Below are 26,297 nucleotides of genomic sequence, written 5' to 3'. Positions count from 1 at the left end.
CTGAAAAATTTTAATGAATTTTTTTAAAAAAATGCAAACTGATGAGGAAATGAGAACTGAACTTAAGATTGGAAAAATGAGGAAAAAACAGAGAGAAACCTAAACTGACAGATTCTTCCATCCCTCCCCATGTTGGTACTGACTATCTCAACTGCGGTAATGTCAACATATTCCTAGGTTATAAAGGAGCGTGATTGATAACCTTTTTTGAGCTGAGGGCCACCTTGATCCATTTCAGCCCACTAGGAGCTGCATGTCAAAGAAGGTGGGACCAAAATGTAAACATTAGCATGACAAAAACTGCAGGTTTTAAGGCTGCCTTTCAAAAGGCTTTCTGATCACCTGTTTTACACTATTTTAAATATTATTAAAATATTTTCAAAGGACAAATTTGGGGAGTGTCACAAAATTCTTTTGGCATCATAGCAAGGGGCTGGCAGGAATGCTCAATTAAAAAAATAAAAAATTAATGGACAAACTTGGGGACAGTTATGGAGGAGCCCACAAAAACCTTTGGCATCACAGTATGGCAGTGGGGACCCTTGGAAGTCGTAAGTAAATCTCTATATATTATTTAGAAACGTAAAAATTAAAGTTTTTTGAAAATTGACAAATTTGGGGGCTCTTTGGTGGGCCATAAAAAACCTTTTGGCATCACAATAGCACTGGGGGTAGGGCAACAGGAACTCAGTAAAACAATGAGAAATTTTGGAGGACCTTTAGGGGCCACAAACATATTTGGCATCGTAGTAAGGGACAGCGACGAAAATGTTTGCAGGGTCAGGTACAGCTGGTGGATTAGCTTTCTTGGTATAGGATGCATTCAGTTAAATTTCTAGAGATTGGAACAATGCAAAAATATTATAGCAACATCAATAACTGCTAATGATTTAACCAATTATTTTTATTTTTTTTGCATTCACATACATTTTTTTAAAAGAAAACAAGGCTGCAGAAATCTTTGAGAATTGTACACAAAACTTACTTGACCTCCCAGCAGCAGAGTTGCTACTGCTTACCAGGAGAATGGGAGAGATTGGTACTGTGCAAAAGTGCTAGCAGAAGCGCTATATTGGCTTTGCCACATTTGCACAATGCTGACCTCCCCATCATCTTGCCCATCCCAGTAAGCAGCAGCAATGGTGCTGGGACATAGGAAGCTGACTTATACTGAATCAGATCCATTGGTCCATCCAGTTCAGTATTGTCTACACTGACTGGCAGCAGCTCTTCAGAGTTTCAGATAGGGAATCTTTCCCAGACCTATTTGGAGATGCCAGGGTTTGAACCTGAGACATTCTACATGCAAAGCAGATGATATACCAGTAAGTTACAGGCCTTCTCCAAAGGACCTGCTGCTGGGAGGTCAAGTGAGCAGCAGCACCCCTCCACACTATATGCTATTGCTGATCATTGGCCATGCTGACACGAGCTGTTTGGGAGCTGCAGTCTAACTACCTGGAGGGCCAAGGTTCTCCAACCCTTCCCTACTCATTTAATGGGAGTAAGCCCCTATTGAACACAGTGGGGCCTACATCTGATTAAACATGCATAGGATTGCAGAGTTAGAGTTTGGAAATTTTTGTATCTGGTTGTTCAACCCCATAGTCTGTTTTAAGTTAGCATTAAAACCGAAGAAAGGTCACTCTCCAAGGAACTTGATATGTCATTTTAGAAATGAACTGGACGTTGTCATTAAATCATCTCAATTTTATAAATTTGTATTTTGTGTTGTAAATCCCTAGTTCCACACAGTGGGTGACATGTAATGTAGCTGAAGACCTGGAAAGATTGTTCAAGTGGAAAACATCTTTAAACCAAATTACTTCTCAATATATATTATCAAGTAAATCATATGTTTGCATTGATATTTGCAGATATAAAGGAAACCATGACAAAGGAAGCCATAATCCATTTTAATTCAAAGCTTATCACCACCAAACTAGGAAGTACATTTATAAAACCATTTTCAGAAAAGAAAATAGTTTCTTAAACAGGTTTACATATTTTATTCAGTTCAATATATGCTTCAAAGGGAACATTAAATGGTGTATAGTTGACACATTAAAGAGGCAACAATTATTTAAAACAATTACAATATATATTAATTTCTACACTGGAGTATTCATAACATGAATGAAAATTGTTCGATGGGACAATTTTCTTTGGTACAGCACTCGAAGTGAGTATAACTCGGCCATGGGTACGTAGTTTTTAAGAACATACCAATAGGTGTTTAAAAGATATGTCATTATATATGTATTTTAATGCAGCAACAACCACCTACAGTACAGTATACATTATGCATTTTAATATACTTTTTAAACAGTGGTCAGTTTTTGAGTTAGTTTGCATTAAAAAGGCGGGGCGGGGTCCAAGCTTCCTCCTAGACAACTGTGAACCATTTCTTCTTGTATCTTCAATTTCACATAAAGGCAGAGCTGAAACATAAAAAGTTCTATTAGGTGTGCCTTTCTCCACAGAAAGCAAAGGCTATATACAGTATTAAAACGTCTGTCTTCAAATTATTCATATTTACTTTGATCAATGTCAAATAGATAAAACTTGAACTGACTCAGAGAAATATCACATGGTACAGACTTTCTTAGAATGAACCACTTCAGACTACAAGTGAGAGTCCCTATATTTAATGCTCCCATCATCCAAAACTCAGCTGCACATGGTAAACAAGCATGCCTAGTAGAAGGGTTTTAGCTTAGCCTTCTCCCTGATGTGCTAGCTTTCCAAATGAAAGGAATATAAACTCTACCTGTATAAAGTTCAAGAAAGGGCTGTATCACATGCAGTTTCTAAAAAAAATGCCTCAATTCTAATAAACAATCCCTCCCTTCTCTTACCCTAATTTGGGCCAAGAATATTTTTAACTACCACCACCTATTCAAAAGGTCATTTTGTTTTTTGAAAAAGGGTTGGAGTGAGGGGTTCCCAGCCAAATCCAATGAAACTAGCAGATGAAACTGGTTATCTGGATCCATTCAACCTGGTTTATGGACTGTTTGGAAGTGAAACTGCCTTGATCCCCCTGATAAATGACCTTTACTGAGAAACAAGGGGAATGCAACCCCGCTGATTGCTGGTTATCTTGGTAATATTCAATACCCTCAGCCATGATACCCTTCTGGGAAAGCTCTGTGGATTGAGGAACTAGAGGCGCTGCTCTTCAGTGGTTTCACTCCTACCTGGAGAGCTGGTTCAAGAATGCTGTATTAAGGGTCTTCAGCACTGTAGCATTTATGTTATGGGGTTCTACAGAAACCTATTCTGTCCCCCATATTATTAACATTTACATGAAGCCACTGAATGAGATCATCAGATTTGGCATTTGGTGTCATCAATATGCTGATGGCACCCAGCTCCATCTGTCTTTTCCAGCTGAGTCAGGTGAGATAGATGTATCTTATGCCAACCGTAGAAAACAATCTTGGGGTGCACAGGAGATTAGAAGTAGGAAAAGAGAAAGTTCCATTGTGCAATCAGATTTCCATTGAGCAAATGGATGGGCATCACTAGATGTTGCCCAACACTACCAAAAAGAACTTTTTTATCATATTATGACTTTGTCATCATTTAACAGCAGATTTCTAGTGTTAAAATCATTAATAAAATTGTTATAAAATGCAATTAGTTGTGTTTTAAGCAGAACAGGGAGTGCAACAGATGGCACACTCTTATTTCCCACAACACATATTTTAGGTTTTTAAAAATTCTGTGATAACTTCTGTCATGACTACAAAACTACAAAGGCCATTGTGAATTTCAGTAATAATCCTAGGAATAAAAAAAATAAAGAAAGAAACACATTATGAACATAATGGATCTGTTTTCTATGACTCTGAACATACCGCAAGCATAGAACATTTGTAAACCACTTCTAAACACTATTCGTGGTGTTCCCTGCGAAGGATTCTTTCCCTTTCTAATCTCTCTCTCTCTCTCTCTTCCTGTATATTCACAACTTCCTGATCTCTGACATCAAAGCACAGGAGCTCAAGGCGAAAACCTTGTTCCCTTTGGGGGGAAAAAACATAAAAAGAAGAGTTCTCATAAAAGTGCCTGATAATATCAGTAAGAAAGTCTCAATTTAAAACAAAGTGATTTGTTATCACACTTGCTACCAGAATAATTTATACTATTTAAAATATTGATCTGAACTGGACAGTTTATCCTGTCCTATAACTCAAATCCTAAAATCTTCTTGAGTTGACTACTTACTTTTTCCGATCCTTATCTTTTTTAAAACCAACAGTGGGCGTAGGGGGCAGTGGCCTCTCTTGGAGTACATCTGAAGCAGCCTTTCTTTTATTGAATGCAATAATTTCATCTTCCAGAAGTTTTCTTTTCTCTTCCAGTTTCATTCTCTCTTCTTGATCAAGCCGTTTTAACTGTTCAAACTCCAGTTGTAGCTAAAGTCCAGCACAAACATTTCATTTCTGCCACCAGGTGGTAGCCTACCACTTAGCATACTATCCCCAGTAATCACACAGAGAAATATGGACACTGATTTTCTAAAGAAATGTCAGTTTTGCATTTTGCATTTTTAACTTATTCACACAGACACACAGACACACACACACACACACACACACACACAACCAGACCACAAAGAAACAAGGAGGAGGTATTTGCATGCTAAGGGGCAAAGTCATCCTCGCCAACATTTTAAAAAAACTGGGGGGAAAGTGTGCAGTTGCATGGAGGAGAAATGAACACTCATGTGCAGCCCAGCATGGCAGCCAAATGAGCCTCAGCCAGAACTCAGAGCATCAGAGCAGCTGCTTCCTCCTCAGCCAGTCCCCTAACTCGGTCTGCCTCAGGGAGAGATTCAAGACAGCAGAAACACATAACCCCAAGCATAACAATTTGTTAAACTTCCCAATCAGCTCCAGCAGTGTGGGCAAGAAAGAGGAGGAAGGACACACACACACACACACCCAGTGCAGGGGGGGGGCATATATGGGACACAGCTCAAAATTTTGTTGCAAACCCTGGTTAGAGGTGTGAAGGCCTGGAGGGAAAAAAAGAAAAATTTGGGGAGGAGGATAATTTTCCCCACCCTTTCCCCCAAGCCTTCTTTTTACAGAAAAAAAAAATGAAAAGGGGGACATCACCTCCCAATCCCCCCCCAGTTTTTTTCTGGGAGTTCACATCTCTAGTCCTGTTCCTGGTCTAATTCTAACCATGATCAGGATCCACAGAAGGGCCATACTTACTGGGGAGAGAACACCACATACAACCAAAGTTGTACTTGCTGTTCTCACCACAGCAGTTTCTGCTGCACAAGAGTTAAACCACTGTGCAGTTATAAAAAGGTAGTTTGTGTCTTCACCAGGAGAAACTGCAGTAATGGAAACAGCAAAATGCCAGTAATGCTCACCATTCTCTTCAGTGCATTCTTTGCTGGACCCTAGCCAACCTATTCTGGGTTTTTCCCCTTAAATATATAGTACTTACATACGAAGTATTTAATGTCTTCAAGCTACTATTACAAGCAGATGAATATCAAAGTAAATGAGAGATATGCTTACTTCTCGCTCAGCTTCTTTCAGCTGTGCTTCTTTCTCTTTGACCCTCTGAACAAACCTTTGCCTCATTTCTTCTTCTTTCCGCTGTAATTCATTAAGAAATTCAAGCCGCTTAGCTTCATAAGTCTCCTGTAGACTGAGGACCATAAATGAAATAGTCTTTAGTCAGGGCTGGCCCAAGATACTGCACTGCACCAGGCAAAAGATGGCACATCCCCGTTCCCTGTATAAAAGCCAACCAGACTAGCAGTTGACTCTAGCAGTAGCAATGGGACAAGGTCCTCCACCACCACACAGCAGCAGCAGCAGGCTGGCTTAAGGGATGCAGGGCAGGCTTCATGACTCCCACTCTCTGTCCCTATCTGCTGCATGAAGTGGCTGCCTCAGTCTTTTTAATGGTAGGACTGACTTTGCCTTCATCATTTATAAGAGGCAACAGCTTGTAATTCTCATCATATTGCACTCATTGTCAGAGATGTTTATATGTTTTATCGTATGTCTGTACTTGGTAGATTTAAATCTTTTTGAGTAAATATATACAGGTTTTTAAAAGTACAAGCCTCAGCATTTGCTACTTTAATTCCAATTTATACAGACCGTAGAGATGGCAGATGAAAACTTTGTATTTTATGAAGTTTAGTATGTTTTAATAGATTGTTTTAAGTTATTTTACTGAACACTATTTGGTAATTTCTGATTTAAGGGCAGTACAGGCATACCCTGCTTTAATGTTCGCAATGGGACCCGAGATTATACTTTAAGTGAAAATCTACTTTAAGTGAAGCAATTGTCTTCACTTGTACTGCACGCAATCACCACTAGATGGCAGCGGCATCATACCAATAAAATGTACGTTATTGCGAAGTGCGCGAATGTTAAGCGGGGTATGGGGACGTATGGAGCATATATGTTATTGCGAGGCAACGTTAAGTGAAGCAACGTTAAGCGGGGTATGCCTGTATATAAATGTTTTAAATAAATAAATAAGTTGATTGATCTTAATATAAAGAATACCAACCAACCAACAGATCTGAGCAGAATTATGAGAATTGAGAAACATTTTCTAATTTCAAGTAGTGTCTTCAATTCCTTCACTAGTTACTTGTGACACTTTAAAAATTGCTTTTTAAAAGAAGTTACCATTTTAGTTGGGCTTTCACCACACATATTTGATTCCTTAAAGGACTAAAAAGGCCCAACTTGATCTAACAAAGACTTGCCAAATAAAAACATGGGTGAAGACCAAGGAAATTGAAATCATACAATCCATGCAATGTTACAAAAATTGCTTCAATGGTCAAAACTGGTTTATTTTTGCATAAAAGATACTTCTTTATGTTAAGTTTTTGTAGAATGATTGTCTTACTGCTAGACGTGAAGGAACAGGACTCTCAACCATTTTGTTTTGGGGGGGTTCTAAAATTGTTGCATTTTTGCTTTAAAAGCTCTGCTGTATAGTATAGTCAAAAGTTTAGAAGAAAGTTAAAAGCATAAGGGGGTGATTTACTTAGGAAGGTGTGAATGGTGTATAAAGGTTCGTTCTAGGAACCTGGCAATTAAGGAGAAATAGATACTTAACCAAGACTCTCCTCTTGTCTAGTTTGGCTAAAAGGTTGGGGGGGGGAGGAGTAAAAATGGTGTATACAAGTCAAACTAGAAAAACAGGGCAGTTAGACACAAGATTGTGGAGTCAAAAACTTGAGCAGTTGCAAGAGAACAAAAGCTGAAATGTTTTAAGAGAGCTGGAACACTGGGAAATGTTGTGAAAGCAGAAAAAAGTAAAGAGGAAACCCAAAAGGGACCCAGCAGTTGGGATGCAAATAGCTTATCAGAAAAAGTCTTGATTCGGTATAGCTGAATATGTTTATCTCTGTTGATTTTTAAAAAAAATGTTCTCTCATCAGTTTTAAAACAGCTTCACTAATTCCCTATGCATTTCTGTGCAAAATTCAAAGTGCTGGTGTAAACCAGTAAGGCCCTATATAGCTTGCAGTTGCATGTGCTAGAAACTTTTCCACTGCTATATTTTCCCCACAGAGGCAGATTTTGAGGGTGCATGGTGGGCTTTGGAGAGAGGAGAGAAATTCCCTTGCACAAGCAGAAGCCTGTTGTGCATACAGAACAGCAGCATTGGATACAACGTGTAATATCTGTGTTCCAACCCTTCTAATTTCCTCCAGTCTTTTCCACTCTTGCTCTAAACTTTGCATATAACCTTTCCCCTTCCTGGTTCTTTCACGTCCCCCACAACAAGGCTCTGTCATTTAAACACTCCACTTCACAGTTCCTTATTAGATTATTTTCCACCTCTAGTTTATTGCTGTGCAGTAATTAAATATATGATCCAGGTAATGTGCATGTGGGCACTTCGGGTTCACCTGTGTATGCAATTTTAACCTATTATTTTCTGTATGATTCTGTAGTGGCATTTCAAGTCACAAAGCCCCCTCTATGCTTCTATATCATTTTATACTGGCATATTATCACCTTTAAATCTTTATTCATATATAAATAAATACTATAATTGCAGCTACAGCGTGTTTATTGCAGGCTGTCCATCCAGAACAAACACATTAAGATTGCTCTGTGCTACATTTGTCGAATTTTGCTAGTTGATCAAAGCCAATGCAATTCTGTCTGTGTGTGCATAATCATCTCCTGGAAAAATCCCAAGTAGTATTGCTAATTTTCCAAATTTAGTCTTTTAGCGAATATATGTGTAATATGCACACTAGCAGATCTAATTAAACATGACAGAAAATTAAATTCTGCTTAACATTTTTGTAGATCAGCTGACAGATCTGTTTATATCTCTGGAATTATTGTGATATTTCAAAGACTCTAGAGTAGCCTTTCCCAACCAGTGTGCCTCCAGATGTTGTTGGACTACAACTCTCATCTTCCTGACCATTGGCAATGCTAGCTGAGGCTGATGGGAGTTGTGGTCCAACAACATCTGGAGGCACACTGGTTGGGAAAGGCTGCTCTAGAGATTGCCCTTCTGTATTAGAGAATGTCATTTTATCCTTGTTTGCTTGGGTTTCCAATTGTTTCTCCTTTACATGCCAATTTGGAACTCTGATTTTTAAAGCTTCCTCACAGACTACTGAATATGTCCTTCCTTTCTGGCATGCTGACAGCTTGATATTCTCTCAGCTGTTCTCTCTCCAAAGTCACTTTCTGATAAAGAGACTATTTTGAACCAGGCAAACAATAAACTTGCTGATCTTACAGCTGAAAGCTGATTCCAGTCTCACTGTAATAAATACAATAACAACAGCTAGAGGTTTTCCATATTTCCACTCCTGGCATCTATTAAGGAGCAAAAGTGTCTTTTCATTTAGAAAGTATTTTAATCATTTTTTAACAAAGGAACCCACATGTTGAGATACTGTTGTTTATACCAGGGGCCGGGAACCTGTGGCCCTCCAGATGTTGTTGGATCCCAATTGCCATCAGCCTCAGCCAGCATGGCCAATGGCCAGGAATGATAGCAACTGTAATCCAGCAATATCTGAAAGGCCACAGGCTCCCCACCCCTGCTTTATGCCGTGACTAGTTCAGTATTAAGTAGCATCATCCTACAGGTGATTTTTTTTAGTTCATTGACAGTCAACTTTTGCTCCAAGTCTAGCTGTGGTATGAGCAGCACAAACCCTGCTTTTACGCTGGGGTAACAAAATCAGTTATAGCCACTTCACTATCTATACGGATCAGGTGTACGGAACCTATAACACTCCAGATGTTACTGAACTACAACTCCTTTCATCCTTGGCTACTGGTCATGCTTGCTGGGGCTGATGGGAGTTGTAGTTCAGCAACATCTGGAGGGTCAGATTCACCACACCTGGTGTAGATGTACGCAGATGGAGTGAACCCTCTGCGGATCTGCACCCATTCCTTTTGGCCAAGCATACAACCTTTCACAGAACCAAATTACAACTGGTTCTTTCTGTTTCTAGCAGAATGCAAAATGATGACTGGCTGGCCCCTGTGGCAATTCTGAAGCTACATCCCTAGCCCCCAATGAATAAATCTTAAGCCAGGTTAATGTCATGCTCCTTGTGTATTTAAGGGAAGGCTTCCAAAAGCATTGCGGAAGGACCAAAAACCAGTGTTGGATGTGTAATATGTGTAAATACGTATTAGAAGAGTGAAGGTGAAGGCAAACAGAACTCATCCTACAGCTGCAAGGAAAACAACAACTTACCAGCTCGTTTAAGTTACATCTTCAACACCTTAATGTTCAACATACAGCAGAACAGGAGCATCTTATCAGAAAGGTTATGTCCAGGATGATACGTCTTTATTCTATTCTGATCTGACCAGTACTCCTTCAGAGACAGGCAAGCTAAATCTCCCCTTCCCTGTTCCTACAGGCCTATTATGTCTTCTATCCTCAAAAATAATGTTCTGTTGTAGAAGTTAAATGTTAGTACTGCAGTTAATAAAGTCTGCTTTGGACATGAGACATTTCACATATTTGTTTAGAACATCAGTGTAAAAGAAAGTGTTCTTTTCCCATTAAGAAAGAAAGAAACCAAATTAACTTGTATTTAAGAACATAGGAAACTGCCTTATACTACCTTAGACTGTCCACCTGACCCAGGTATTGTCCAATCTGACAGGCAATGATCCTCTAGGATCTCAGGCAGTGGTCTTCCCCTTCTCCTGCTACTTGGTCCATTTAAGTGAGATGCCACTGAATCTGATGCCTTTTGTATGCAACATCTGTTCCAGTAAGCTCTGACCCTCTGTACCCAAAGTTCTAAGGTGCTGAGCTAGTACATAGCTGAAGACATTTTGATTTACACTTTTGTCGTTGTTATGTGCCTTCAAGTCGATTATGACTTATGGCAACCCTATGAATCAGCGACTTCCAGTAGCATCTGTTGTGAACCACCCTATTCAGGTCTTGTAAGTTCAGGTCTGTGGCTTCCTTTATGGAATCAATCCATCTCTTGTTTGGCCTTCCTCTTTTTCTGCTCCCTTCTGTTTTTCCCAGCATTATTGTCTTTTCTAGTGAATCATATCTTCTCATGATGTGTCCAAAGTACGATAACCTCAGTTTCATCATTTTAGCTTCTAGGGATAGTTCTGGTTTAATTTGTTCTAACAGCCAATTATTTGTTTTTTCGCAGTCCATGGTATGCGCAAAGCTCTCCTCCAACACCACATTCCAAATGAGTTTATTTTTCTCTTATCCCCTTTTTTCACTGTCCAAATTTCACATCCATAGATAGAGATTGGGAATACCATGGCCTGAATGATCCTGACTTTAGTTTTCAGTGATACATCTTTGCATTTGAGGACCTTTTCTAGTGCTCTCATAGCTGCCGTCCCCAGTCCTAGCCTTCTTCTGATTTCTTGACTTACTGTCTCTATTTTGGTTAATGACTGTGCCAAGGTATTGATAATCTTTGACCAATGTCCTCATTGTCAACTTTAAAGTTACATAAATCTTCTGTTGTCATTACTTTCATCTTCTTGAGTGTCAGCTGTAGTCCTGCTTTTGTGCTTTCCTGTTTAACTTTCATCAGCATTCATTTCAAATCATTACTGGTTTCTGCTAGCAGTATGGTATTGTCTTCATATCTTCAGTTATTGATATTTCTCCCTCCAGTTTTCACACCTCCTTCATCTTGGTCCAATCCCGCTTTCCATATGATATGTTCTGCGTATAGATTAAATAAACAGGGTGATAAAATACACCCGTTTCACACCCTTTCTGATTGGGAACCAATCGATTTCTCCCTAAGCTGTCCTTACTGTACAGGCGGGCCCCACTTATACGGCAGGTTCCGTTCCGGACTGCCGCCGAAAAGCGGAAACCGCCAAAAAGCAGAACCCATTGACGATAATGGTGCACGTCGCGCAAAAATGACGCACGATGAGCAAAAACCGCTGTAAAAGCGGAACAAGCGCCTTAAAGCGGGGACTTTCCCTAATTGAAAGTCACCACATTAGCGGAACGCCGAAAGGCGGAGCGCCGTAAAGCGGGGCCCGCCTGTAAGTAGCCTCTTGTCCAGAGTATAGGTTGTGCATCAGGACAATCATTTGCTGTGGCACCCACATTTCTTTTAAAGCATTCCATAGTTTTTCATGATCTATGCAGTCAAAAGCTTTGCTGTAATGTATAAAGCACAGGGTGATTTCCTTCTGAAATGCCATGGTCCGTTCCATTATGCAACGTATGTTTGCAGCATGATCTCTGGTACCTCTTCCCTTTCTAAATCCAGCTTGGACATTTCTCACTCCATATATGGTAAGAGCCTTTGTTGTAGAATCTTGAGCATTATTTTATTTACATGGGATATTAAGGCAATAGTTTGATAATTATTGCATTCCCTGGGATCCCCTTTCTTTGGAATTGGGATATATATTGAACGCTGCTTCCAGTCTGTGGGCCATTGTTTTGTTTTCTATATTTCTTGACAATTTTTTGTCAAGATTTGAACTGATTCAGTCTCAGTAACTTGTAGCAACTCTATTGGTATGCCATCTGTTCCTGGTGATTTGTTTCTTCCAAGTATCTTAAGAGCAGCTTTCACCTCACATTCTAAAATTTCTGCTTCTTCATCATACGGTCCCTCCATGAATGAATATCATCCTTGCATCTCTTTTATAGAGTTCTTCAGTGTATTGCTTCCATTTTCTTTTCTTTTCTCTCAGTCAGTCAGTGTGCTCCCCTGTTGATTATTCAACATCCCTACTCTTGGTTTAAATTTCCCTTTAATTTCTCTAATCTTTTGGTATAGGGCTTTTGTTCTGCCCTTTTTGTTGTCCTCTATTTCTATGCAATAACTATTGTAAGAGTTCTCTTTTGTCCCTATGTACTAGTCGCTGTATCATTGCATTTAGGGTTCTGACCATGTTTCTATCTCCTTTTGCGTTTGGTTTCCTTTTTTCTTTAACCATTTTACAAGGACATTGAACTTGTCAAGGATTATCAATACCTTGGCACAGTCATTAAGCAAAATGGAAACAATAATCAAGAAATCAGAAGAAGGCTAGGACTGGGGAGGGCAGCTATCTTTGTCCCTATGTACTAGTCGCTGTATAGTTGCATTTAGGGTTCTAGCCATGTTTCTATCTCCTTTTGCTTTTGTTTCCTTCTCTCTTTAACCTTTTTAGGAGTTTCTTCAGTCATCCATTGAGGTCTTTCTCTTTTTAACTAGAGGTATTGTCTTTTTGCATTCTTCCCTGATAATGGGCTCATTTACACGGGACCTGAACTCTGTTCTAAAGATGAAGTGTTTTCCATCGCGATGGAAGTTTAAAGATCACACTTCCTACCTTCCAATCACTGTTTTCCATACTGAAGGGAAAGGGTTAATCATGCAGCTTCCTAATGACCACACCCTTTAAGGTCAAACTATCACTTCCTTTGGTTACCTTGGCAACCGAGCATGCTCAGTTTGTTCCAGAGTAAATTTTATTTTAAAAAATCCTCAAGTTTGATTATTTGTATTTTCAGAATCCAGCAAAAATACAAATATTTCTTTGAACAATGTTATGCTTTTTTGCACAAGTTAGGGGGGAAAGAAAAAAGCACTGTTTGCAGCAAGCTTGCAGAATGGGAGTCAGCAGGAAATGACATAACAAAGGGAGGAAGAGGGAGTGGGCGTGGACTCACAAAAACATTGGAGCTAAGTGTCTACAAGCCCCTAGAGATATGAAGCACAGATGGTTTTTCCTTCCCTTTTCAGATTAAAATTGAATTGATTTGCTGCAGATTAAAAGCTAAAAGCAGTGAGATGGCTTCTGTTTGCCTCCTACGTCATGTGATCACTGCGAGTTCAACCAGCATGCAAGTAGAACCCATCTCACATTAAATCACAATGTCAACCGGGCCAATGTCTCTGACTTCACTCCATAGTTCCTCTGGTTCTCTGTCAACTAAGTTTAAAGCCTCAAATCTGTTCGTTATTTGATCTTTATATTCTTCTGGGATGTTATTTAAATTGTATTTTGGCATTATGGTTGCTTTGTTCTTCTTTAGCTTTACTCTGATTTTTGATATTGCCAGTTCATGATCTGTACCGCAGTCTGCTCCTGGTCTTGTTTTTGCAGAAAGTATGGAACTTCTCCATCTTCTGTTTCCAATTATATAATCAATTTAATTCCTATATTGACCATTTGGTGATGTCCATGTGTACAGTTGTCTTTTTGGTTGCTCAAAAAATGTGTTTGCAAGAAACAAATTACTGGCTTCACAGAATTCAAAAAGTCTTCCTCCTGCTTCATTTCTATCTCCTAAGCCTTATTTCCCCACAATTCCTAGTTCTTCTCTGTTCCCTACTTTTGCATTCCAGTCCCCCATGATTATCAACACATCTTGTTTTGGTGTGTGATCAATTTCTTCATGTACTTCTACATAAAATCTCTCCAATTCCTCTTCTTCTGTGTTTGCCATTGGAGCATAGACTTGGATGACGGTTATGTTAATAGGTTTCCTGTTCAATCTCATTGATATCACTCGCTCAGACCTTGTGTTATAGCTCCCAGTTGCTTTTGCTACATCACTTCTCACTATTAAAGCAACCCCATTTCTTTTTAATTTCTCATTTCCTGCATAAAATATTTTGTAGTTGCCTGATTGAAAATATCCCATTCCTGTGCATTTTAATTCACTCACGCCAAGTATTGTAATGTTGATATGTTCCATTTCTTGCTTGACAATTTCTAACTTTCCCTGGTTCGTGCTTCTCACATTCCATGTTCCTATTGTGTGCGTCGTACAACTCCGGACTCTCCTTTCGCATCTGTGTGCATCAACCTCTGGGCTTCCTTTCGGCTTCAACCCAGCTGCGCCATTAGTCACAGTGCTACTCGTACTTGTCCTTTGTCCTTCCCCAGTAGCTTGATGAGTGCCTTCTGACATGGGGGTCTCATCTTCTAGCACTATGTTGTGTTGCATTTTGGATATTCTGTTCATAGGGTTTTTGTGGTAAGAGATATTCAGAGGTGGTTTACCATTGACTTCCTCTGAGTTTGGATGCATCTTAGTCTGGTGTCTCAGCTTTGACCATTTCACCTTGGATGCCCCTGCTAGGTCTAGACTCTTGGTCTAGACGTCTGACGCCATTGTTCTCAGCTTCTTCAACACTCTGAAACCCCCTCACCACGTTAAGGTGTGCATGCTAGAGGGGGTTACACTTAAGGTTGTTCATATACAGCTCAGAATCAGTACTGGTATGATGTCATTATCAGTTTATGTAAGACCAGACCGTATTTTTCAAGAATACAGACACAAAAAGGATTTTAAAGACCATGATTCAACCACTGTATAAAGCTACATACCTTTCTCTATGAGTCATCTTTTTGCTATCTGTATAAGGTTTTTGTACTGGGATCCTAGAAACAAAGATGTAGGTTTATGAAGTTGTGCTTCTACAGTTCTTTGCAAAGAACTTCTACAGTTCTTTGCGAAGAACCTAATTTTATTTTATTCTTGCTCCAGAAAGAGACTGAGCATTTGATACTATTCTTAGTGCTAATATTTACAAGTTTCTAGAAATGAATTCAGATTTTTGATACTGAAATATAATATTGCTAAAACTCTGTGCTTCATTTTTTATAATGAAGATTTAAATAGGTATTAGCTTCATTTTTAAAAAGCCCTCAAGAGTATATCTACTTTGTTACTTTCTTTGTATCACATTATCACATTGCTAATGCATTTGAAGACAATGGAAGGAAAGAAACACTCCCTTTTTATCACTTCTTTTTAGCATTTGAAATACTGTAAAATATACAGTGTCCTAATACCATTCAGCATAAATTCCCCACGTGTTCTTAATAACAGGGTTAGAGCCTATTGCTTCTTATCAGCCAAGCTCAGATATCATAGATGGAATTGCAATGTTTGCTGTATGTAGGTTTGCTGCCATTTTAAACATGAGATGTTGAACTTATCCTTTCCAGTCACAATCACAACATCTGGTAAGCTGTAACTTAATTACAGCATCTCATAAACTGAGTTGAAATAACTGGAGAGTTTTACATTGCTTGCTGTAAATCTCTTTCAGCCTGGTGGCAATTTTGGAGTAATAATATATACTAATTTTACAATAAATTAACACATGAGTTAATTTAAGGCATTTTAGCATGTTTTTAAATTGTTTTAAATTTTTTAAATTGTGTTTTAAATTGTTTTTAGAAGATGTGTTTTAAATTTGTATATTTGTTTTTAATGTTTTTAGTTACTGTAAACCGCCCAGAGAGCTTCGGCTATGGGGCGGTATATAAATACAATAAATAAATAAATAAAAAGCACCCCAGAATAATGCTACCATTACCATAAATTAAATATATAAACTGTAGGAAACAAACCCCAGATTCTTGATGTTCTCAGTTTAATTCCATATTTCAGATTATTTGAAAACAGCTGAATAATATCTGCACATTTATACAGTTTTTTAATGCTGAAATTTATTCCTCCATCTGAAGAAAAGGCTTCAACATTCATTTATGTAAAGAACCAATTTATATATAACCATATCATGCTTTCCGTAACGAAGTATGTTACAAGTGTTAAAGAAATTACTGAAATATTCACTAACAGACAAAAAACCTTAGCGGTTTAAGAATAATGTACCTATAGCCAACAGATAGCTCTATCAAACTTTAAAAAGCAGGGAAATTGGGCAGCTATAGCGAATCTACCAGGGGAGCAGGAGACCTGACCTCCTCTCTGAGATATTGTACTGCTCTACAAATTTGTAAAAATGCAAATATAATTTGGATTGGTCTTTTACAGTCCAATTCACTTCCTGTGTAGCTTGGAAGAATTTGGTAACATGTGCCTCTAAGCATATGGAAGGATAGGTATAGGAAGGGAAGGAGAGGAGATTGGGTGGGTGGACACTGGGCCAAGGGAAAGCCCCTTTCCTTTCCAAAAGGAAAACATTGTGAACAATATCATTTTTCGGGATTTCCCCCATCTTTTTATTCTACCGCAGGCACATGTAGTCTTCCACCCAAATTTGAACCGAAGCTGTCCCTGGCTACATCCACACCAGACCTTTATTTCACTTTAGACAGTCATGGCTTCCCCCCAAAAAATCCTGGGAAGTGTAGTTTGTGAAGGGTGCTGAGAATCGTTAGAGCTACAATCCACAGAAGAAGGACTGACTGTTAAACTACTCCGGCCACTGGAGCATTGTCAGGGGAATAAGAGGATTACTTGGGGGAAATCATGACTATCTAAAGTGAAATAAATGTCACTGGGCATGGTTGCGGCCACCTGATCACCCAAGCCAAACATCTATGAGTCTGGCTTTTAGAACACTGACCGTTGGTTCTTACTCAGCATGCCCGATGTTATAATAGACTTCAATGTTTAATTTCTTAAATTAATTAAAAATCAGACAGGCATTTTTTAAACTGCAGAAGATGACGTATGGGGCAAGGTCTGTAATAGGATTACAGGTACTCCGTGAACATGGCTGATTTTTAATTAATTTCAACATATTATGAGACCACTGACAGAAAAAAGTCCAACAGGAGTCTGGATTTTTTCCCTCTTGTTTTATTTATTTATTATTTTATTTATACCCCGCCCTTCCTTCCAGCAGGAGCCCATTTGTTTTATAGTTTAAACTCTTGATTCTCTGTGAGTGTTTTGTATTTCACCATGAAAACTTACGAGGGTTGTTAAGCAAGTGTCTCTGAGTTCAGGACTATAAGTTTTGTAAGTTTTTATTTTGAAATGAGCTTATGGGAAGCAGCAGAATGGCATGGGGGTATTTTCAATTTAACATTGCGGAATGCGAAAAATCCATGCTGGCTATAATGTACAGCCACTCTTGTGGCTGTATAATAACCAAAATACAATGTGCTTAGCACTAACAGCCAATCATTTTGGTGTTAGAAGCAAACACCTGGATGGTTGAGTTACTGTATGTGTACTCTACTGAAAGCAAAAGTATGACAACTAATGGTGAAGTACTGGAGCTTCCATTCATGTAAATTAGGTAAGACAGTGATCTCTACCAACTTAAAATCACCATTCTGGTTAATTCAGTTTAGTTGCCATTATCTATAGCATTTCCCTTTCATTACCTATTTCCAAATATTTGCTGAATTTACATCCGTCTGCCTCATTCCACTGACTTCAACAAGTGTGTTTGTTAATTCATGGGCAGCTCACATTTGCAGGTTTATGAGAATGCCTGCATATGTGTTACAGGTATTATCTTTCATACATATACCATCACACTCTTGCACAAAACCAGAAAAGCACAATCATATGAAGCCCAAAAGAAAAAGGTCAGAAACTTGAAGGCCATGGCTAACTTTTCCCACAGAAAAAAATCACTTCCTTATTCATTTATTTAGGCTATGTATACACCACCTTATATCCAAAACATCTCTGATGAGTGGATCTCAATTGTAGATGACTTACAGAGTTTACATAGAAAGACAGTGGAGAAAAAACTGCTTCTCTTCAAATTAATAATATGTTCATTTTACTAACTCTTTATCTACATCAATTGCAAGAGTCTGCAGTGCAGACAATGCAAAAGATGTTACATCTATCATGTGTCTGATGTTTACACAGGTAATCCTAAGGCTGATGCATACTTGCTAAGAGACTTTCTGTTCCCTACTGAATTCCCCAACACCAATTGGAATTTCCCATCAATGCATTAACTTCGTGAAAAGGCCTATCTGTACACGGCAGAAATTCATCAGTATCTGTAGGACAAACCTCAAATCGTTTTTTGGTGTCAGTGTTTTCCAGTCTACTCAGTTATTGATAAACCTTTTATGCTCTTGACAAGCATCAATAGTACAGCTTCCGTTTCAGGTATTAGTGACAGGAAAGGAAGAACAGTAAGAAGAAAGTATAAGAAAGAAAGGTTATAGAGAACATATTTACTTGCATTAGTTGAAAAGACAAAAGAAAAGGAAAAGTAGGTAGTGCACATGAAGGAAGAACTGGCACTGCCAAAAAGGACTTCTGAAAGAAATTAGAAAACATCTTAGGTATATCTTCCTGAGCTGAGAATACAATTAGTTTGCACCACTTTAACAGAGGACAACATAAAGACAATATTGCTGCAGGACCACAGAAGGCAACAATGTGCCATCTGATAAAATCTCCAGGACCTGTGCTGCACACCCAACCCAGAGATATATCGGGCAACTGTTGTAATTAGAACAGGGCAGCATTCAGCACAGTGACAGATTTGCTTTGGCTGTAATCTACTGCTGTACCTGACGGCCAGATATCTCCTGCTGATTTGCTTTCTAATACTAGCACTGGTCCAACTCTTGCTGTCGCCACCCTTATCTTTCAAACCACCCAACCACCAATGAATTAAGGATGGACCCATCAACAGTACAATTCAAAATGATGACTAGATAAGTGCATTAAGTAAAATAATACAGAATTTTTTCCCATCACCATTTTAAATTCTAGATTTTATGGATCAGTTTATAAAATAATTTAGTTCCCCCTACTGAAGCTACTGAGAGCCAGTGTGGTGTAGTGGTTAAGGTGTTGGACTATGACCTGGAAGACCACGGTTCGAATCCCCACATAGCCATGAAGCTCACTGGGTGACCTTGGGCCAGTCACTGCCTCTCAGCCTCATGAAAACCCTATTCACAGGGTCGCCATAAGTCGGAATCGACTTGAAGGCAGTACATTTACATTTTACTGAGGCTACAAGTAGAAGTCATAACGGAGGGGGGAATTTTCATATTGCACACACAAAGGACTCACTCTCTAACCTGCCAGGTTTGTTTTCTGGATCAGTATCTCGGAAGCCCATCTCTTCCAATTTGCACCGTCGGTACAGTTCGTAGTGACACATACGAGTCTGTTCTCTCAAGTCTTCCATATTTGTACAAATCAGCATTTCCCGGAGCTTCACAAAATCACAATGGTTCTCATTGTCCACTAATGAAATGAAATAATATATTACCAATATACTATTAGCATTTACTATGGGAGGCATCAAAAACAACACTTACAAATGAAATCCTTCAACCTATTCCTATTGGTGGCTAGGAGTGCCTTTTACCAGCTTTATCTGGTAAGACTGCTACGGCCATGCCTGGATCGTGATAACTTGACCACAGTTGTCTATTCACTGGTAACCTCAAGGCTGATTTACCACAATGTGCTCTTTGTAGGGCTACCCTTGAGCTTAGTTCATAGGCAGCAGCTGGTGCAGAATGAGGCATATAGGCTGCTTGTGAGAGCAAACTGGCACTACCATATAACACCTTGCTTGCAGGATTTGCACTGACTTCCAATCTGCTACCTGGGCCAAGTTCAAGATTTTGGTACTAACACATAATGCCCTGTATAGTTCAGGACAAAAAATATGCCATCTTCATTCAGGGGTCTTTTTTAAAAAGGCTATTTATTAGGAAATGGCAAAATGTGACATTTAACAGTAAAAAAGACGACAACCACATAAAAGAAATTAAATCTGTTGGCAATCTTAGGAAATTAATTCTGGACAAGTAAGAGTTCAAATTCTCCTTTACCTTCCACAATGCCCCAAGGATACTGGCGAGCTTTTACTGTTTTGTCTCCAACTTTTACCTCTTCCATACTCCCCACTACAGCAAATGGCAAGTGTCCCTGCAAAAGAGAGAGTAAATAACTTTGTTTTGCTATGAACACTAATAAATGAACAATTGCAATATATATAATATATAATCTAATTACATGAAATTGGTTAAAAATAAGAAAGGGTCCCTGTGAAAATCTTAAAGTGAAGTACTTACATTCATGTTAGCATTAATCTTAGCAATGCTCTCATCATCTGTTGGAAACTGGTATATCTGGAGTCTGTTATTGACCAGTTCATTCATTATATTGACCTTAAATTGCTGTAGTTCAGTTTTAGAAATAGTATCTGCTTTGGCTATAAGGGGAATAATGTTCACCTATTAAAGAAATAAGAAGTATAGTATATGGCTCACAAGTAATCTGAACTTTTTAGATTCAAGTTACCGCATCATTGAAAAAGCAAGCTGCTTTTTAAAGAGAATAGCAAATTACCTCTTCAACACCATGAGCTGCTGCAGAGAAAAATTTGGACTTTGACCACATTAACTAAAACTATGGGTAGAGAAACACTACTGTTCTCTATCTCTCTCTTCTGAAAATGGGGGCGCACGATGCTAGTCAAGCCCTGCCCCTTTTTACTGGAAAACCTGGTGGGAGCAGATTCAGCATGAGTTGTTTTTAATTCAGCTTCAAAGAGATCTCGCAACTGATTGGCAGATCAGCCTGATTCCCCTCTAGGTGTGGTTAATGGAAACATTTTGATGTAGTGACAATTGTGTTTACAGCCTATATATTCAGTTTTTACCAGAAATGATACAAAAACTTGGCCTTTCAAGAATGAAACATCCAAAAGAAAAGGAACAGTCTGCATTGCTGTCGTCATTTTTTTTTAACTAAGGCATTTATCTGTTGCTTTTTGTATAATGTTTTATGTCGTAACAGAAAGATAATGATTTCCACAAAGGGTCCCTTAATAGCAATTGTTCATTATTTGTACTCCAATAAAATGTGCTGCTGCTGTTAAAGATATTTCTTATTTCTGGACATGCCTATCCTTTTGCCTTCCTCATTTACAAGCCAAATGTATTTGAATACACGTCCCATGTGAGCTGACAACATTTCAGAATTTCTAAGAAAATACTGCCAATCATAACGAAGTCAAAATTCCATTGCTTTTTCCATAGCAAAGTTACTTTATTCTTAGTTTGCTTCAAAATAACAAACTTAAAACTGAAAATGTGCAATTATGTTTCAGTAAACTTTGGGCAGAGGAAAGCTTACTCAGCTGCACTTCATCCCTAGGCAACGTTTGTTTTTACTGAAATCTTTCTTCAGCCTTGACATTCATGTATTAAAAGATCTGGTTGCACAAATACATCAAATGTATTTTCATAACACTGCTATATTTGCCTTGCAAGTATTCTAAGAGAAGCTGCAAGAAAGAATTTTGCTGTTTTTCTAAAGCTGGTTTCAACATCTTACCTTGCGATCAAGATTTTTCATGGTTAATAAATCAAGTGTTTTAAGGGAATGCCCTGTGGGTGAAATAAAGTACAGGCACACATGGATGCGAGTGTCATCGTAATTATATAAGGAGCGTTTAATTTTCAGCTCTTCCTGGAGGTAGGCTTCAAACTGTGCATCTATGTAATCCACGATTGGCTGATAGCTGGAGAGGGGGGAAAGATTCAATATAAGATGACAGGAGTTGAGTTACACTCTAATACACTGCTGCACACAAATTGTCAAAGGACAGTAAAACAGCAGTGGCATTGACTTAAATCCAAGGAAGTCCTAGGAAATAGTGGCATTAACTCAATCTTAGAAATTTTAGGAACTTCGTCTCTATATTGGTTGTTCCGAATAATGTCTAGTACATCCTTTTCATTTGAATATTATTATAATCACAAACCAAAACAACGAGGGCACATCCACAGAAGTCCACACATTTGGGCTGGCCTTGGTAACCTACCCCAAATCTGGTGTGGCCAACAACCCTATCCAAAAATGGTTGGATGTTTCACTGACATCTCACTGAACTTCAGAGCCTGAGGCAAGCTCCTCTGAAGCTCAGTGCAGTCAGTGACAACCCCATATCTCCTTTCCAAGCTCAGAAGGGCAAAGTCACACAGCTCTTTCAAGTTTCCCTCCAGAATACTTGTGAATCTGAACTATCATCACCTCCTTCTTAGCACCTCTGAGCACTAGGGAGTGCTCATTCAGCAGAGTATCTGTTGCTGCCTTTCACCAAAGCTTGGGGTAGTGGTGATGACCCATCATGCTCACTTGCCACGTTGAGTGGATTTGTGAATGGCTGACAAACCAGCACAGATTAAATGCTCCAAAAGAGCCTTGGCCTGGGCATGACTGTTCCACTAACACTCAGTTTAATACACCACAGGGCCTAGGTACCATTAAATGCATTTATTTATTCATTCAAAATATTTCTTCATGGTCCTTCATCAAAAGATTCCAGAGTGGCGTACAGAAATGTGGGGGGGAAATCACACAACATAAAAATACAATTTAAAACCCAACAAACAAACAAAATATATAAAAAATACAAATAAAATAAAATAAATCACTGGGTTGTGTTAGTTAATCCTCAGAAAATGGCCAGGATCCAAAGATTTGTTCATCTAGTTGAATAAGCCTAAAGGGACTTTGTTTTTCTTTGAACAGTTACTCCTCCATGACAGATGGCAGAATGTTTTCAGCTCCCCAATGGAAAAAAAGTCAGTAAGTTATAGCAGGTATACACAAGCCTTTGGGCAAGCATGAAATAGATCTTTGGGTCCTGGTCAATGTCTCTAGGACTGGAGTGCTTTTCTAAAATACTCATGTTAATAAAATGACAGTAGAAATTGTTTCCCCAGATCAGCATATCCAATAAGAGTCAAAAGTTTGAAAAAGTTTACCCATGGCTTGTTTAAGTATGATGTTAAATATATTGTATTTTAGCATTTTTATTGTAAGCCAACTTTAGTTATGGGAGGGTGTATAAACCTTGTCAATAAATAAAACAAAAAGACATCAGTAATCCTATACTACTACATGACACAAATGTCAGAGCCTACATGTCATGTCACCGGGCAAATTAAGATGACATTCTTCAACTAAGGAAATACCAACCTATCATCTTTGTTTATCTGATCACCAAATCCAACAGTCTCTACTATAGTCAGTTTCAACCGAACGTTGCTTTCCTGAAGTTCATATGCTTCTGCTTTAAGTCTTACATTTGGCTGAAAGTGTGTTGAGACACGGTAATCAAAACTGGTATTAAACAAACTATGAATCAAAGTTGATTTCCCAATTCCCGTCTCCCCTAAAATTAAAGACATGTAAAAATGTATATAAATGTCACACAAATTTTACTGTAACATGAGGGCAACTACATATCTCCCATTTGGAAAAAAATGCAAAATGACATTTGCTATTACTTAAAATGGGATGAATTCAGAAAAGCCATTGTCTCTTTTTTTTATTCCTTTGTAGCAGTATCTAATTGTTATGCCATGACATTTTTCCTACAGTACTACCCAAATCTGTGTTTCTTCTTTCCCTCATCAATTCAATTTTGCTATTTTCATTCTGTGGGAATAGCATTCAGGCAGTAGTAATTAAGAACGTAAGAAGAGCCTGCTGGATCAGGCCAGTGGCCCATCTAGTCCAGCATCCTGTTCTCACAGTGGCCAACCAGGTGCCTGGGGGAAGCCCGCAAGCAGTACCCGAGTGCAAGAACACTCTCCCCTCCTGAGGCTTCCGGCAACTGGTTTTCAGAAGCATGCTGCCTCTGACTAGGGTGGCAGAGCACAGCCATCACAGCTAGTAGCCATTGATAGCCCTGTCCTCCATGAATTTGTCTAATCTTCTTTTAAAGCCATCCAAGCTGGTGGCCATTACTGCATCTTGTGGGAGCAAATTCCATAGTTTAACTATGCGCTGAGTAAAGAAGTACTTCCTTTTGTCTGTCCTGAATCTTCCAACATTCAGCTTCTTTGAATGTCCACGAGTTCTAGTATTATGAGAGAGGGAGAAGAACTTTTCTCTATCCACTTTCTCAATGCCGTGCATAATTTTATACACTTCTATCAGGTCTCCTCTGACCCGCCTTTTCTCTAAACTAAAAAGCCCCAAATGCTGCAACCTTTCTTCGTAAGGGAGTCGCTCCATCCCCTTGATCATTCTGGTTGCCCTCTTCTGAACCTTTTCCAACTCTATAATATCCTTTTTGAGATGAGGCGACCAGAACTGTACACAGTATTCCAAATGCGGCCGCATCATAGATTTATACAACGGCATTATGATATTGGCTGTTTTATTTTCAATACCTTTCCTAATTATCCCTAGCATGGAATTTGCCTTTTTCACAGCTGCTGCACACTGGGTCGACATTTTCATCATGCTGTCTACTACAACCCTGAGGTCTCTCTCCTGGTTGGTCTCTGCCAGTTCAGACCCCATGAGCGTATATGTGAAATTCAGATTTTTTGCTCCAATATGCATAATTTTACACTTGTTTATATTGAATTGCATTTGCCATTTTTCCACCCATTCACTCAGTTTGGAGAGGTCTTTTTGGAGCTCTTTGCAATCCCTTTTTGTTTTAACAACCCTGAACAATTTAGTGTCATCAGCAAACTTGGCCACTTCACTGCTCACTCCTAATTCCAGGTCATTAACGAACAAGTTGAAAGTACAGGTCCCAATACTGATCCTTGAGGGACTCCACTTTCTACAGCCCTCCATTCATGGCAGGTTGTTAAGCTAAACTGAGACTAAATCCTCTAAGAAAGGAATCCAAGTGAGGTAAAGTAACTCCACCCAGTCTATAGCGGGGTTGGATGGCTTCTTCTCTCTATAGCATACTATCTTTGGAAAGAGGCTATCATGAGAATATGACTCTGTTAGCTACTTCTTGTTACTGGAACATATGAGGATGGGATGAAGCTTGAATCAGCACTGTCTGAAGCCCAGTGCTGTCAAGTATGTGCTTTTCAGAATATGCCTTCTAATGCCATTTTTCTGCAAACCTTTAGCAGCTTGGAGAAAACCTCCAGCCTAATCTTCAGTTACATTTAAGGACTTCATCTGTTTCTCTGAACTGGTGCTAGCAGCTTGGCAAGAAGATATAAATTTACTGCCACACTTTTATTAGAATACTGTTCCCAAACACTGGACCAAGGGCATGTAGCACATGCTCAGCAGAAGTAGCCAACATGGTGCCCTCAAAATGTTATAGGCTACAATTCCTATTATTCCTGATCATTAGCAATACAGGCTGCAGCTGATGGGAACTGTAATCCAAAACACCCGAGAGGCACCACATTGGCTACCCGAGTGCTAGGTCAGAGAAAAAGAGAAACAACAACAATTTCCCAATGTCCTCTTTGCACATATTTCTTTAACTGCTTTTAGCTCTGACAAGTACTGCAAGTTGAAGCTTTGAGGAAAAGAAAATGGAACAGCCTTTTCATTAATAATTGTCAAGCACATTGTTAAAATACAATAATATGCAAAGTACATATTTTAAATAGGTCTGGAAAGCACATGTGAATCAGTGTGAAATTACTGCTAACCATAAAAGAACAGTAACCCATAAAGAGATAACCAACAGTTCTGTGAAGCATAAAGAGTGAAACAATTAAGGATCATAATGGGAAAAAGCATAATTAAGCCTAATGCATTATTTAACCATCTAGCAGGCAATATCCAGTGGAAAATGGCAACAACTATGCCATTTAAAAAAAAATCTGTAACTGTATCACTTTTCATTGCTTCAGAATTTTCAACAAGAATGAGATTTAAAATGAAATAACTCACACTGCTGACAACTATTTTACTCACCAATACAGAGAATATTGAAGCTGAATCCCTGATGGATAGATTTATTAACCAATTGATCTGGTAAACTATCAAAACCAACATGACCAGACAAGGATAAGGGTTGGCAACTCTGCTGTGGAAAGAGAGTACTGTAATGTACATTTGAATAAAAATTGCAACACTATTTCTATGTTACTGGCAGTGATTCACTGCCAAGTCTACAACAGATAACACCCAACATTTTAAGAACTTGCATAGTGCCATTTGGTTTAATTTTTCCCCATTTAAAAACAAATTCACTGTAGGCAGATGATCTGCAAACAGGGTTTAAAAACCTACAAAATTGCTGATAAATATAAGGCCACAGAGGTGTTACAGCTTACTGCTCC

The 26,297-nt window shown here is 38.8% G+C and overlaps 1 protein-coding gene across 2 annotated transcripts; it reads right to left on the bottom strand.

The window, feature by feature from the left end:
* Positions 1 to 2,019: 2,019 nt before the first annotated feature.
* LOC133385818 (septin-10-like) lies at positions 2,020 to 26,297 on the bottom strand. 2 transcript variants are annotated; one of them, XM_061629390.1, is made up of 11 exons: positions 26,248 to 26,297; positions 25,930 to 26,038; positions 23,212 to 23,324; positions 21,562 to 21,748; positions 20,295 to 20,456; positions 20,052 to 20,148; positions 19,287 to 19,455; positions 5,547 to 5,679; positions 4,234 to 4,424; positions 3,864 to 4,029; positions 2,020 to 2,441 (listed from the first exon to the last, which is right to left on the bottom strand). In XM_061629390.1, the coding sequence occupies exons 2-10, from the start codon at positions 26,008 to 26,010 to the stop codon at positions 3,900 to 3,902; spliced, it is 1,263 nt and encodes a 420-aa protein (XP_061485374.1). In that variant the 5' UTR covers positions 26,011 to 26,038; positions 26,248 to 26,297; the 3' UTR covers positions 2,020 to 2,441; positions 3,864 to 3,899. The 2 variants fall into 2 exon arrangements, with proteins under 2 accessions (XP_061485374.1, XP_061485375.1); XM_061629391.1 differs by lacking the exon at positions 3,864 to 4,029.

Source organism: Rhineura floridana, chromosome 5 (genome assembly GCF_030035675.1).
Source record: "Rhineura floridana isolate rRhiFlo1 chromosome 5, rRhiFlo1.hap2, whole genome shotgun sequence".
Lineage (NCBI taxonomy): Eukaryota > Metazoa > Chordata > Lepidosauria > Squamata > Rhineuridae > Rhineura > Rhineura floridana.
The sequence above is the reverse complement of the archived record's forward strand: the minus strand, read 5'-3'. Positions and strand labels throughout refer to the sequence as shown.

Coding starts and splice junctions, on each gene's coding strand:
- LOC133385818 (XM_061629390.1), bottom strand. CDS start 26,010: ATGTTGGTTTTGATAGTTTACCAGATCAATTGGTTAATAAATCTATCC. Junction 5,680..19,286: donor CCAGAAAACAAACCTGGCAG/GTTAGAGAGTGA, acceptor TATGGTCCTCAG/TCTACAGGAGACTTATGAAG. Junction 4,030..4,233: donor AAAGATAAGGATCGGAAAAA/GTAAGTAGTCAA, acceptor TTCCCCCCAAAG/GGAACAAGGTTTTCGCCTTG.